At 49.3% G+C, this 12,893-nt stretch overlaps 1 protein-coding gene across 1 annotated transcript; it reads right to left on the bottom strand.

The window, feature by feature from the left end:
* Window positions 1–1,642: 1,642 nt before the first annotated feature.
* Rasl11b (RAS like family 11 member B) lies at window positions 1,643–6,067 on the bottom strand. Its single transcript, XM_006979705.4, has 4 exons — window positions 5,737–6,067; window positions 5,185–5,241; window positions 3,846–3,922; window positions 1,643–3,044 (listed from the first exon to the last, which is right to left on the bottom strand). Exons 1-4 carry the CDS (start codon window positions 5,873–5,875, stop codon window positions 2,574–2,576), a joined length of 744 nt encoding a protein of 247 aa, XP_006979767.1. The 5' UTR covers window positions 5,876–6,067; the 3' UTR covers window positions 1,643–2,573.
* Between the last annotated feature and the right edge of the window lie 6,826 nt (window positions 6,068–12,893).

Below are 12,893 nucleotides of genomic sequence, written 5' to 3'. Positions count from 1 at the left end.
AGCTCCACTCAGCCTTGTGCTACGAAACTCTACCCTCCACAAAGCTCCCGTTTCAGAACATGGGTGAGCCCAGGCGCAGTGCGCCAAGACGAATTGGGCGTTGCTAACAATCACACAAGGGGAAGACTGAGGAGAATATAGGTACCCATCTCTGCCCTTCTCCTGTCTCTGTCTTCGGTGGGCACCGTTCCCCACCCTGCTGCCAACACTCACCCTTCCCAGAGGGGAGGGGAGGTTAGGTTCGAAGAGTTGTTTTTTTAAAGAGTAACAAGTTCTATGCTTAACAAAACATAAATGTCAGAATGTCAAGAGCAGTCAGATGCTCCCCCTGGGAATGAATATAAGCTTAACTAACCCAGCCCTGTATCATAGCAGACTCCCCACACATCCCACTACCTCACCTCTGCGGCTGTATGCACCTTATATATGAAGCATGATAAAGAACTGCCATTGAATAGTCAGAAGACACTGAATGCCTTCATGTCAGCTTGAGGACATCACTCATTAGTGAAATTGTTGTCAGCCCCTCCCCCACCCCTCCTCACAGGGTGATGGGGGTGGGGGAATTAACCAAGACCGCACTGCCCAGATGGAAGGACAATGCCCTGCCCACTGAGATGGAGACTCACTGAGTCTGCATGAAAGGCCTTCCAGGCTCCAAAGGCAGAAGAGAGAAGCCGGACAGCTGTGTCACACGTGGCGCGTGACAATAGCTCCGTGGGAGCAGCTCCTGAATAGCTCCAAATCAATGGTTGTAAGCTCTTACTGTGAGAAGAAAGTGTAGCTTGGGGACACAGCATGCCCAAACAAGCTTTACTAAATGAGTCGCATGTGAAGCGGCACTGATGTGTGGAGAAGCATGCATGCCCTCAGCAGCACTGATTGTGGAGAAGCATGCATGCCCTCAGCAGCACTGATTGTAGAGAAGCATGCATGCCCTCAGCAGCACTGATTGTGGAGAAGCATGCATGCCCTCAGCAGCACTGATTGTAGAGAAGCATGCATGCCCTCAGCAGCACTCATGTGTGGAGAAGCATGCATGCCCTCAGCAGCACTCATGTGTGGAGAAGCATGCATGCCCTCAGCAGCACTGATTGTGGAGAAGCATGCATGCCCTCAGCAGCACTCATGTGTGGAGAAGCATGCATGCCCTCAACAGCACTCATGTGTGGAGAAGCATGCATGCCCTCAGCAGCACTGATTGTAGAGAAGCATGCATGCCCTCAGCAGCACTGATTGTAGAGAAGCATGCATGCCCTCAGCAGCACTCATGTGTGGAGAAGCATGCATGCCCTCAGCTCTGTTGAGATGCATACACAGACAGTGAGCCACCTTAGGTCTACCCAGAAGACCACGAAGCAAGTGAGCAGGAGACACGCAACTCTGGACTGGAAAGGCCAAATTACAGTCGGCAGTGCTTGTAGGTTGAAGCCCTCACATTACTGAGCTTGTTCTGCAAGGATGTTTTGTAATGTGTAAAATGTGGATAATAAAATGTATCACTAGTCACATGTTGTGAGGCATAAGAGATCGCCCCTGGAAGGCATGTCCCCTGACTCAACGTGGTCAGTAAACAGGGATCCTACATAACGCTTTCCGGAGGACGAAGGTAAACATTTCAATAAAGCCCCAGTCAGATGGCTGCTCTTATCAAATGAGAGATTTATTGTACATAAAATAAATTAATTACAGTTCGAGCCAAAGCATGAATGGCGTCTTAAAGTGCATCTGTGTAGGGGATTTGGGAGCTAGGCCTGCATCGGGTCACTCTCTAAGACAGCATTTTCAGTGTCTCAGCCACCCATAGCCACGACTCAGCCAGGCCCAGGAAGCAACCCGACGTCATTGCCATGAGTCATTTACACAAGTCACACCACCATCAATCAACACTTTTTCTGTACCTGATGCCACAGTTTAAAAAAAAAGAAGAAGAAGAAGAAGCAAACAACTGTACATTGTCACAGTCGGGCAGTCCTGGGTTGAGTTTTTCACAGCTACTCAACATGTATACCCATCCTGTACCAGGAGATCCAGCACCTTCCTGTAGATCACAGCTCACAGGTGTCTTTACACAGACTATTTTCTCCTAAAATTTGACCTTTATGGAGTGGGGAGGGTCCCTCCTTGTTCTTAAAAAAAATCTGGGTATCCTTCAAATCAGAAAGGCATCCCATAATGAGAGCATGTTGGAGATACGGAGAAACGCAAACCTTTCTCTTGGGAGGGAAAAAAAATGGCGAAGGGAGAGAAAGCCTATGAATGTTTTCTCGGGTCTTTCATGCCCACCCTAATTCACATCAATGCATCTGGCGAAACTGACCACCATTCATAAGGCAGTGAGGAACAAAAAACATGGCCCACCCCCACGTTAAAGGAGCAAGCAGAAAAGTCACATATCTGTCCATCTGTCCTCGGGCCCCAAACACTTCCTTTTTGCAGAATTCCACTGGCCCCTCAGGCCCCTCTGCTGCAGACCTTTCTGGAACCATGAACAGCCATCAGCCTGCGATGGTCCTGCCTAAGAACCTCAGGCCCTCTGCCCAGAAGACCAAACCCCCTCAAGGAGTCCCGCTTCACACAGACGTGACAGTCCTCACTTTTGCCGACAGAGCTTGCTTAAACCTCCTTTTCAGGTCCTGCATGTTGGGTGACTTTGGTCTGGGAATGAGGGAGGTCCTCCGCTTCTCGGGCGTGCTGCTGGGCTGCTGTCTGTGGCTCACTTCTTTACAAAGGACGTGGAAAGCGTTGTAGACATCGTTGTAATTTTCACTGACGGAGACTTCATAGAAGGAACAACCCAGCATGCCAGCTAGCTGCAGTCCAAGCTGAGGGTCCACCTGCTTGAGGTGTAACAGGTCAGCTTTGTTGGCCACAACCACCACAGGCAGCCGAGCCCCGGGGTGAAGCTGCTGGACATGCTGGTGGAGCTGGCCAATGAGTTCATAGCTCTTGTGGTCCGTGATGGAGAAAACAATGACAACGGCGTCGGCCCAGCGGATGCAGCGATTCAGCTGCTCGGTCCAGCTCAGGCCGTTCTCGTGGACCTGCAGAGACGGAGAGAGAGCAAGGTGGACCGTCAGTGCAGCTCAGAGCGCAGGCTCACTCACACCCTGAATTCAAAGGAACCCTTCATAGCGCTGATGGCAGGTTCCGGGCCATAAACAAGTCCTGTCCCCACACACTTCAGCTTTCTCGACAATATGTTGATCCAGCTGCTCGGAGCTGGGAATAAATAACAGGGCAGCTCACCACACTCAAGTGGAAAATGGACCTGCGGAGAACTCCACGCAGAGAGACTTTGTAGTTGCACAAAATGGGAAATTAACTGGCTAGACAGTAAGTCTGGGGAAGTAAAGATAGGAGCTGGAAGCATTTAAACCTGGATAACTGCCCAGTGTCGGACCGGGAAGGAGGAAAAAAAAAATACTAGCAGAGCTCTTTTGTCTAGAGAGAAACTTTCCACAACGTAGAAGTGATTCCGGGTGCTGGAGACTGGACCCACATATTTGGTTTTTAATGCCAAAGGCACATACATAAAAACCGAAGCAAGGAAACACTGCCAATTCCAAGTGTTGGTGTGTGCTGCCACGGCCACGCCACCCCCACTCCCCGCGCCCCTGCTTGTGGTGACTCCTCTCCTCCCAGAGGAGGGGCTCTGCCCTTCACCCAATCTCCCAAACCAAGCCAGGCCGGGGCTGACGGGGCAGCCAGACACAATCAAACTGTCAAACATGCAAAAGTCTAGCCCTCACTCCCCACAGCGCCTCTTCCTTCAGCTGATGAACCACTGGGCAAGTGCCCGGCCACTAGTCTCCCCCTCGACCCACTCGGCATCAGTTTCTCACCTGAATGCCTGGAGTGTCCTGGACTTGAATAGCCAGAGTTTCTCCCTCTATCTGGACTTGTCGGGTGTAGAGATTACCTATGAAGGCAAAGTAAAGAGATCATGTTCCTCCTTCATGCGCAGCCTCATGAAATGTGGGTGTTTTTTTTTTAATGCAGTATAGCCTGCACCAATACACATAGAAAAAAGAAGAAGAAAAAAAAAAAGATGTAGTCCACTTCTATTTACTGGGTTTCCTTCTGATCTTGTTTAAAAGCCAGCTGCAATTTTAACCCCGTGCTAGTAGATTTATCAAAAGCAGGTCAAAGTTGGTGGGTTTTTAGAAACTTGCTGGTCTAATTTTAAACTCAGTTTCCATATTTAGAATATTTCCTTGAAGCCAATTTTCTGGCTCAGTATGTGCAGGGTTTCTGTTTTTATTTTAGTACATTATCATTCTCCAAACAGTTATATTTTGTCCACGGGCTCCACTGGATTCATAGGCAAATATGTTCAGTAAATGCACAGTTAATATCCCTGGCATAAAAATGTGACGTGATGATCAACTATCTATCAAAGCAGAAGGCTGCCATATCTTATCTTGGGATGGCTTCTATGGCTCATTTCACCTTAATCCCCAACAGCCACTTCATACAGGCTACTCACTGAAGCAATTTGCTAACAGGTCATAGTCAGAAAGTCCTGAGGTCCTCCTGGGACAGTGGACATTCTCAGTCATTGAGAATGAAATATTTGTCTTCTCATTATCCAGGGGCTCTCCCCTCTAACTCTTCAGCTAGTTATTCTCCTCTGCTAAGGAAAGAATTTTAGGTTTACAACCACCCTCCTCTGGCCTTTGCTTTCAAAGGTCACCCCTGAAAGGCCGCCAGCAGAGGGAGAGGGTGGGGGAGGAGCTGGCCAGCAGTTTTGGGTTTTTGTTTTGTTTCTGGGTTTTTTGTTTTGTTTTGTTTTAGTTTGGTTGGGGATTCTTGTTTGTTTGGTTTGGTTTTTTTTTTTTTTTTGTTTGTTTGGGTTGGTTTTTTTAAATGACTTTTGCAGGCATGGCATGTTTTAAAGGAAAAGGCCCTGGAGTACAAAAGGTACTTCCAACTGGGGTCCCTATAGTTAAAACATACCACTGGGAATACTTTCGGGCACTTGATAAAATGATGAATGGGCCTGGAATGGAATGAGGCCAGATGGCAGCTGGGGGTTGGGGGGGGGGGGGGGAGGTGGCGTGCAGAATTGGAAGTGGCAGAATCCTGATGCTCACACGGTCACTCTGAAGGAAGTGTCCTTGAAAGGCACTGAGAAATGAGAGCAGCCACCCCAACAGGCTTTCTCTCGGTGTATTTCCTCACCTGCATTTCGTTCATAGTCTCCGATGAATCGTTTGGTGAGGAACCGGACCACCAAAGCTGCAATTGAGAGCCGAGAGCAAGTTAGATGGGTCTCCACCCCTCCCCCATCTAGAACACAACTCTGCCAAAGAGAGTCACAGCCGGCCACCGAAATTCCTACCCGGTAGCTCCTTGACCTCTCTGCCAGACACTAGGGGGTAGAAGCCGGGTGAGTTACGGCTCTGCCAGAGGGGAGGGTCCTGTGCCTCAGCCCCTCCTTTGAGCCCAGTTGGGCCACACCTAAAGCCTTCCAGCAGGCGAGTGTCTTCCTAACCTTACAGAACTCTCTGTTCTGCCACAGACCCTACCAGAGGCTCAAAGCCCTAAAGTTCTACTCCGGCCCGAAAGTCGGCGGGCCACTGTGGACCCGAGTGGCCCTCTTCTGTGGAAGCAGGGGCACGGAGGGGCCGACGATTCCGCTGCAACGCCCACCTCTGCCCTCTCCAGTCCGGGCGGCGGGGGGGTCTCCCACGTCCCGCCCCACCACCAAGCCGGTCCCTCGCTTGGACTCACCGGTCTTGCCCACGCCGCTGGCCCCCACCACGGCGATCTTGACCAGCCGGCGGCCCGCAGCCCCCAGACAGTAGTCGGCAGCGGCGCTGCCCGGGGCGGGGTACTCGGCGATGGTGCACATGTTCTGGATGAGGCGCATCGCCGCTGCGGCCGGGCTGCACCGCGCGGGGAGGAAAGTGAGGACGGGAGAGGCTGGCGATGAGCGGAGAGGGTGATCGGGTCCGACGCCGTGCGTCCAGGGAGGGCAGAAGGTACCAGGGAGGACGACGAGACACCGGTCTCAGTCTCAGCGGTTCCGGCTCGCAGCTGGGGTGGCTGGCGGCCGGGCGCGGGTTTTCTCCGGCCCAGGCCCCGCCCTCGCCCCGGGCGGCCAATCCCCGGGCGCCCTGCTCGAGGCCCCGCCTCCGGCCTGCCGTGAGAAGCTGCGCCCCCAAAGGAGCCGGGAGCGAGTGCCGGGCCCCGTGAGACCGGAGGAAAATCAGGGCGGCGGGCGCGAGGGAGGCAACGTGCGGGATCCAGCCGGCTCCCGCTGCGCTAGCACGCGGCCCCAGCGGTGGCTGCGGGGGTCACCGGGTCTCCGATCCGCGTGGGAGGATCTGTCCGTCTCTGCCGAGTCTTAGATCCGCGTGAGAGACCTGTCCGTGTCTTCTGGGTCTCAGATCCTCGTGGGGGACCTGTCATATCTGCGGTGGGTGGGGGGGGTGTCAGATCCGCGGTGGGTTTAGGGACACCCATCCTTGTCTGTCCACCTCGCCGCCGGGCCTCCCTAGGCATTCTCTGTGTAGAGTCCTGGGTCCCCTGGCCTCGCTGACCGCTGCCTGCCTAACTGGCTTCTCCTCTGGGAGAACCTCTGACCCTAAGGAACCTGCCAAGGAACCCGATGAGGCCACCGCCATTACCCCGAGGCCCGGCTCTGTGCTCTGCTCATGCGCTGGAGACGTTGATTGTTCTTACTTGGTTACATCCAAAGTATTGTCCTGGGTTATACATTTTCCCATCATTGTATCCATAAACAAAGGCACCCCTCCCCGCCATAAAATGTGGCATTTGTCTTTGGGGCAAAATATCCCTTTTGCGACAACACCCACACCGTGGAAAGCAAGTGCTGCTCCCCCAGAGGCATAACCAAGCCAGAAGCCTCTGGAACAAGCTTGCCCCTGTCACCCAGTCAGCCAGTCATCTCCTCCCGGAGCTGTGAAATGGTGAGAAACAGTCTCTTGGATGGGACTCACTGGGAGGCAGAAGGGCCCTATGTTTAGTCTGGTCAAAAGGCAAGGGTTAGTTAACCAGTGTTCTCATCAGTGAAAAGATTGGCGGTCAAAGGCTCGCCAAATCCCAGCTTCAGCAACCTTCTAGACCTTACCGCAGCCACCCTCTTACAACCCTCGGGCCCTTTTATCTTGGTGCCTAAGACAGCGAAGCCTGTGACTTTTTGTATACCCCTTATTAAAGGTAGAAACGTAAAAGGAGCTGCTGCCAGGATCTACACAGTTTCATTCTGGACTTTTTTCACCAGGTATTTGAATAGAATTGACCACCCTGCTCTGGTCAGACTGTGATGGACTCTATTAACAGTCTGAAGGGCTGAAGGGATTGGAAAGGAAATAGAAAGGTGTTGTTGAACTTCCTTGGTAAGCCTTCTAGGACAGACACATAATCAGGGGCGCACACAGGCTGAGCAATGACTGTAAAAGGCTGCCTTCTAGGGAGAACACTGGAATGGAGTAAGGTCAGCGTCTGAGTCAGGGAGAACAGGGCATGTCCAATTTGCATCATGTCCTTCTGTGTGGTTTAAGCCAAACTTGAGTTCTGCCAGCCTATAAAATGAAACTTAGCAAAAGCTATAATTACAGGTAGCACGCACCTTTCAACCCTCGCCCCCCTAGCCTGCAATTCTGCAGTGTTTACATGGGAAATAATTATGCAGTCTACGGTATTTGTTCGGCTGCTTTTTGCACACACACAGACATGATAAAAGTTCTCAAAGGGAATTTTGCTTTGAATCATTTTAGCTTCTGATGTTTCATTTTCATTACCACGAAACTAACCAAACCTGTGATTTTTCCGTCTGCATCATGGAGGATGAATTTAGTATTCTTATTATAAGTCAAAATGAACTGGCTGTACTTAAACACACACACACACACACACACACACACACACACACACACACACACACAAAAGAAAGTTGAGGAAAATGACAAAAAGAAAGGGGTGTTAGTTAACAGGCATCTACCCAGTAGCCCCCACCTGCATCTGGTTAAACTCAGACAAATAGCACTCAGTTATCACTTCTTGGAAATCCAAATCAGTGGGGTGGGGGTGGGGGGGGTGAAGAGACAGGGCGGAAAACATGATATCTATTGAGGGTTTACCATATTTCAGACTATAGGAAAGGAATTTCACTTTTTACCTCTAATTTTAGCAAGGGAAGCGAACATACCTGTAATCCCATCACCCCGAAGCCCGAATGAAACAGGCGGATCCCACAGCATTAATCTGAGGCAGATATGATCATTACTTCCAGGAACCATCCCACCGCTGCTCCATGAGCCACCCCAAACCGGTTCCCGGTCCTTATCCAGACGCTGTACAATTCTTGCCCAGAGTCTCTCACGGAGACACCGTCAGCTGACAGCTGAGTCGAGTATCATCGGAAGGTTCTGGCTGGGCATCCAGGATGACGTCTTTATTCACACGTCTACATTTCAGCTAGAAGGGTGGAAGCATTGGGCATAGCTCAGGCTGCCTCCGAACACATGATTTCTCATAAGTGAGCACTCAAGACACGAAATAGAAGCCAATCTCTTAAAGCTTGTATATGGACTCTGGCAAAGCCTTGCTCTATTGCTAATGGCCAAGCACACAGAACCCAGCCAAACCAAGGCGGGAAGAGGAGGAACACTGGTCCCACCTTTAGATGGAAATGGTGCCAAAGAATCTGTGACCATCATTCTTTAAAAGTGAGAGAAACAAAGTTTCACATGCATCTTCACAAAGATCGCACAGCCCATAATAGACAGTACCATACATCTGCAGGTGATCCGTGATACTTAAAACCAACTAAGTGAGCGCTGGGGAAATAGCTCTGTTGGCAAAGTGTTTTGTGAGAAGCATGAAGACCTGAGTTCAAGCCCTGGCAGCACCCACGTAAAAAAAAAAGAAAGAAAAAAAAGGAAAAGAAAAGAAAAACCCAGGCATCGTGGCACACACCTACAATCCAGGCCCTGGAGAAATGAAGACAGGAGGCACTCCATCTTGGGGCTTGCTGTCCAGACAGTCTCACAGAATCAGCTCTATGTTCAGTGAGAAATTATGTGTCAAAAAATGAGATGGTGAATGATTGAAAGAGACACCCACATAGACTTCTGACCTCCACGGGGTTGCTCACACACATGTGCGTGCACCCACCCACATGTACCCACACATAAAGACATGCATACATGAATAGCCAGAAGATGGTATGTTGCCAAGTGATGTGCTCACACTCTCTCCCTTCCTCTCTGTCTCTCTCTCTTCCTCTGCTCCCTCTCTCTTTCTTAAATAAAGATAAGAGGATGGGAGATTAAAATAGGAGGGACTTGGGGGGAGTAAAGACAGAAATATTTTGCTAAGTTTTGATTTTTGCCTCAGCATCTGGAGTTTCTCTTTGATCTCTAACGTCTATCTTTGATCTGAGAGCTTCCAGAGATAATTTGGTGTCTGGAAGTCCTTAGGATCCCAGAATGTAAATTTAATAAATATTTATTTAACATCTGGGCTGTGAGTCTGACAGGCACTGTGCTGGGCTGGGGCTTACTCTGGTGACTCCAGTTACATTTAGCATGGGAAGCCGAGATGCAACCAAGCAATTCTAATGCAATGTGAGAACACGCCTTGATAAAAGAAACTCAGGTGTTACAGGAACACAGAGTAGGACTAAGGACCTAGACTGGGATTCGATAGGCTCTAGTTAAGGAATGGCAGGGCTGGACGGTTGCACTGCTGTGTGTTGTACGTGTGTACGTATCTGTATGTGTAAGGATGGGGGAGCTAGTTTGGAAGCAGCATTTGCCCCTAGACAGAGGAAGCTGGTAAATATCTGTGCACTGGGGAATCAGAACAAGAGCATAAGACAAAGGCCTCACTCCCAGTGAGGAGAACTCATCATGGAACAGAGACCCAGGGGACAGGGAGCAGAGCACAGGAGAATTCTAAGGACTCACACACATTGTCAGAATCAGAGAAGCTGATGTGATCCCCTTCTTCCCCAGGGTACATGTCCATGGGAGCTAGATGAGTGTTGCTCTGCCCATATCCCCAAGGGTTGCTTCTAATTTGATGTGTGTCAAAGTACGTGGGCTTTCTCCAAGAGTTGTAATTTTATTTGATTATTTATTTTGAGGCTTATTTATATGTGGATCTAGCAAATAGACACATCTTTGGCTATTGTAAGCAAAACATGATTAGTTTTATCATTATCAAGGGTTTTCTTATTATGAAAACATAATAATTAGAAAGAGCTAGGACCACAGTCAAGAATTCAGGGGCTGCACCTACAATATCTTTCCTCTCTCTTCCTAGCTTGTCCCCCCGCACCCCCCTCCATCTCTTATTGTACATCTACCTTTAAAAAAAAAAAAAAGAAAATCTAGGGAAGATACAGAGGTGAACACAGTCAAAGTACAGGTTATCTGTGGATGAAGATGCCTTTATAAACCCCATCACTTTGTACAATGGAGTATAGGCAATAAAAAAAATGAAAAGAAAAGTAAAGCCATCACAAAGGAACCCAGAAAGTCCATTTCCTCTTACTGGGGGAGGAAAAAGATATAGGGCATCAATCTAACAGGAGGAGCTCCATCTTGGGGCTTGCTGTCCAGACAGAATCAGCTCCATGTTTGGTGAGAAATTATGTCTTAAAAAAAAGTCCATTTCCTCTTGTTGGGGGAAGAAAAAGATACAGGGCATCAGTGTAACTCTTGGCTGACGTTTGGAATCCTTTACCCATTATATACTATCCCCTCTGAGAAACTTTGCAGCTGATTCGCTCAAGTTCTAAGTCTTCCCGACACCCACAGCAGCATGTCCACACTGACTTGGTATCTTCTCTCCTGTAGCCTCCTCCTAAAAAGACAGACTTTGGCACGCTCACCAACTTTCCAAATGACTGTCCAGTGTTGGCTTTCACTTCCACATTACTTGGGAAATACTGTGGCCCGGGAATGGCTGCGGTCTGCTACGTGGAATCCTGAAGAACCAGCAAGTGTGGGGGCCTGTCTCCAGCACTGGGACTGAGAGAGCATGCTCTGCAATCACGGTTTATGTATCCGAATGTTGAAACTAAAGCGCACCGTGGCTCAGAAACAGCCCCTGGATTAAAGAGGTCAGAAAGTTCATTCTGCCACATTGGAGCTTTGGGGGATGTTTGAGGAAGCAAACAGGGACAGGACAGACAATGAATCAAGACAGGGGGATTGCACCCAGTGATTCCCCAATGTGTGTGCAGGTGCAAACAGGCCCGTGCCATCCACCCTGGAGAGCCATGCTGGCACACAGGGAGGTATCAATGGGGATTTTCCCCTTTTAAAACTCCAACCTTCCTTTTGATTTAATCACAGTTGAAAGACAGCCAGAATCTAGAGTGAAAAAACAAAATAGAGACAAAGGCCAAGGAAAGCTCCATTAAATAAAAGGAGACACCCCCTACATGCATGCACACGCACACACATGTGCGTCTCGTCTCAGAAAACGGTAACTTTGAAAACCCAAAAACAAAAGTCTTCCATTCTAGGCAGGAGGACTGGCCTCAAGGAGGCTCTTCCCTCCCCTCATGCCTTGGCTGGTTTCTATGGCAGCAGAAGGAGCTGCATTTTCCTCTTTAAATAGTGTCCTATGACTCCAGTCTCTGGGTGCACTGTCAGATTTTGTCTCTAGCCTGGCTGGCATTTTCCTCTTTCTCTTTCAACCCAACGCACCAATGGCAGGTAGAGGTGATTCTTTTCATGTAGAGGTCTGAAATTTGTCCTCCACTTTCCGTGGCTTCTGTCACCACAGCCCAAGTCATTTTTTTTTTTTTCTGGGAACAGACAACATCCATTTGACAAGCAGTCTGATGGCAACAGTTGGAAACAAACTCAAGTTTTAAAGATGACTTGGGACAGCGCGTTCCCAGTGTGCTTTCACGGGGAGTGGGAAGAGCCAAGGCTGTAGGAGTATTTGAGTACTGGGAACTGACATGACTACATTCTTAACAGGGCCATTTTTAGGAGTTCCTCAAGGGAAACGAAAAGCCTGGTAACACAGCACAACATCTTTTAGGCCATTTTCCTCCCTTCTCCAGCAGGAAGACTCCTCTGAGCAGGTCATGTCTCACTAACACATCATTTATTCAGAAGATCCCAAAGCAGAAGAAATGAGTGTCAGCCTCGGGTCCTCAGGAACAGGAACAAGATCCTGGATAAGATTTTATGATCAGAAGATACACACAAGGCAGGAAGATCCAGAAAGACTCAGACATTTGAGGTGGTTGTTTAACATTCGCTGTTGGCTTTAAATTCCTAAGTTGATTGGACATACGTAATATTTACCCTCCTCCTGCCCCCTGGGAGTGCAGGACCACCTAAGGCCATTTTAGGGATCCTTATTGTCTGCACAGGAGTCAAGGACCTCTCACCAATCCCTGAGCTTCTGCGCATGCGCATACTAAGCTGGGAGGAAATGGAAGCATTCTGTATCCACCTGTAAACTAGCAAGCGTCGTGCACCCTGTTCCTCATGTCATCTGGAGAAGGAACTATGAAGCTGTGTTTGGGGCCAAAGCCACTGGCTCTCATTGCAGTACCAGGATTGCAGTGTCCGTCAAACCCTGCCCAACCCCTCATTCAGGCCACTAGCTCAGTCCATTCCAACGCACCTGAACTCTCCCAGGTCATAGTACAAAGTCATGGTATGGGTTGATAGCCAAATTAACAGAGACACAGAAATTACCCAATTGGTGACAATGCAAACGGAGACATAATGAGCTTCTTAAATAAGCTTGGCTTGGAATTCAGTCACCGCGAGGAGACATTTCCCCTCTACCTAGTCCGTGAGCATTTAGGCTTCTCACCGAGATGTTCTCATTATTAATGCATTTTTCTCCTGATTACAAAAGAAAATGGGTAGCAGCTGAGAAGA

Source organism: Peromyscus maniculatus, chromosome 10 (assembly GCF_049852395.1).
Source record: "Peromyscus maniculatus bairdii isolate BWxNUB_F1_BW_parent chromosome 10, HU_Pman_BW_mat_3.1, whole genome shotgun sequence".
NCBI classification, from domain to species: domain Eukaryota; kingdom Metazoa; phylum Chordata; class Mammalia; order Rodentia; family Cricetidae; genus Peromyscus; species Peromyscus maniculatus.
This window is presented reverse-complemented; position numbering and strand designations above follow the sequence as displayed.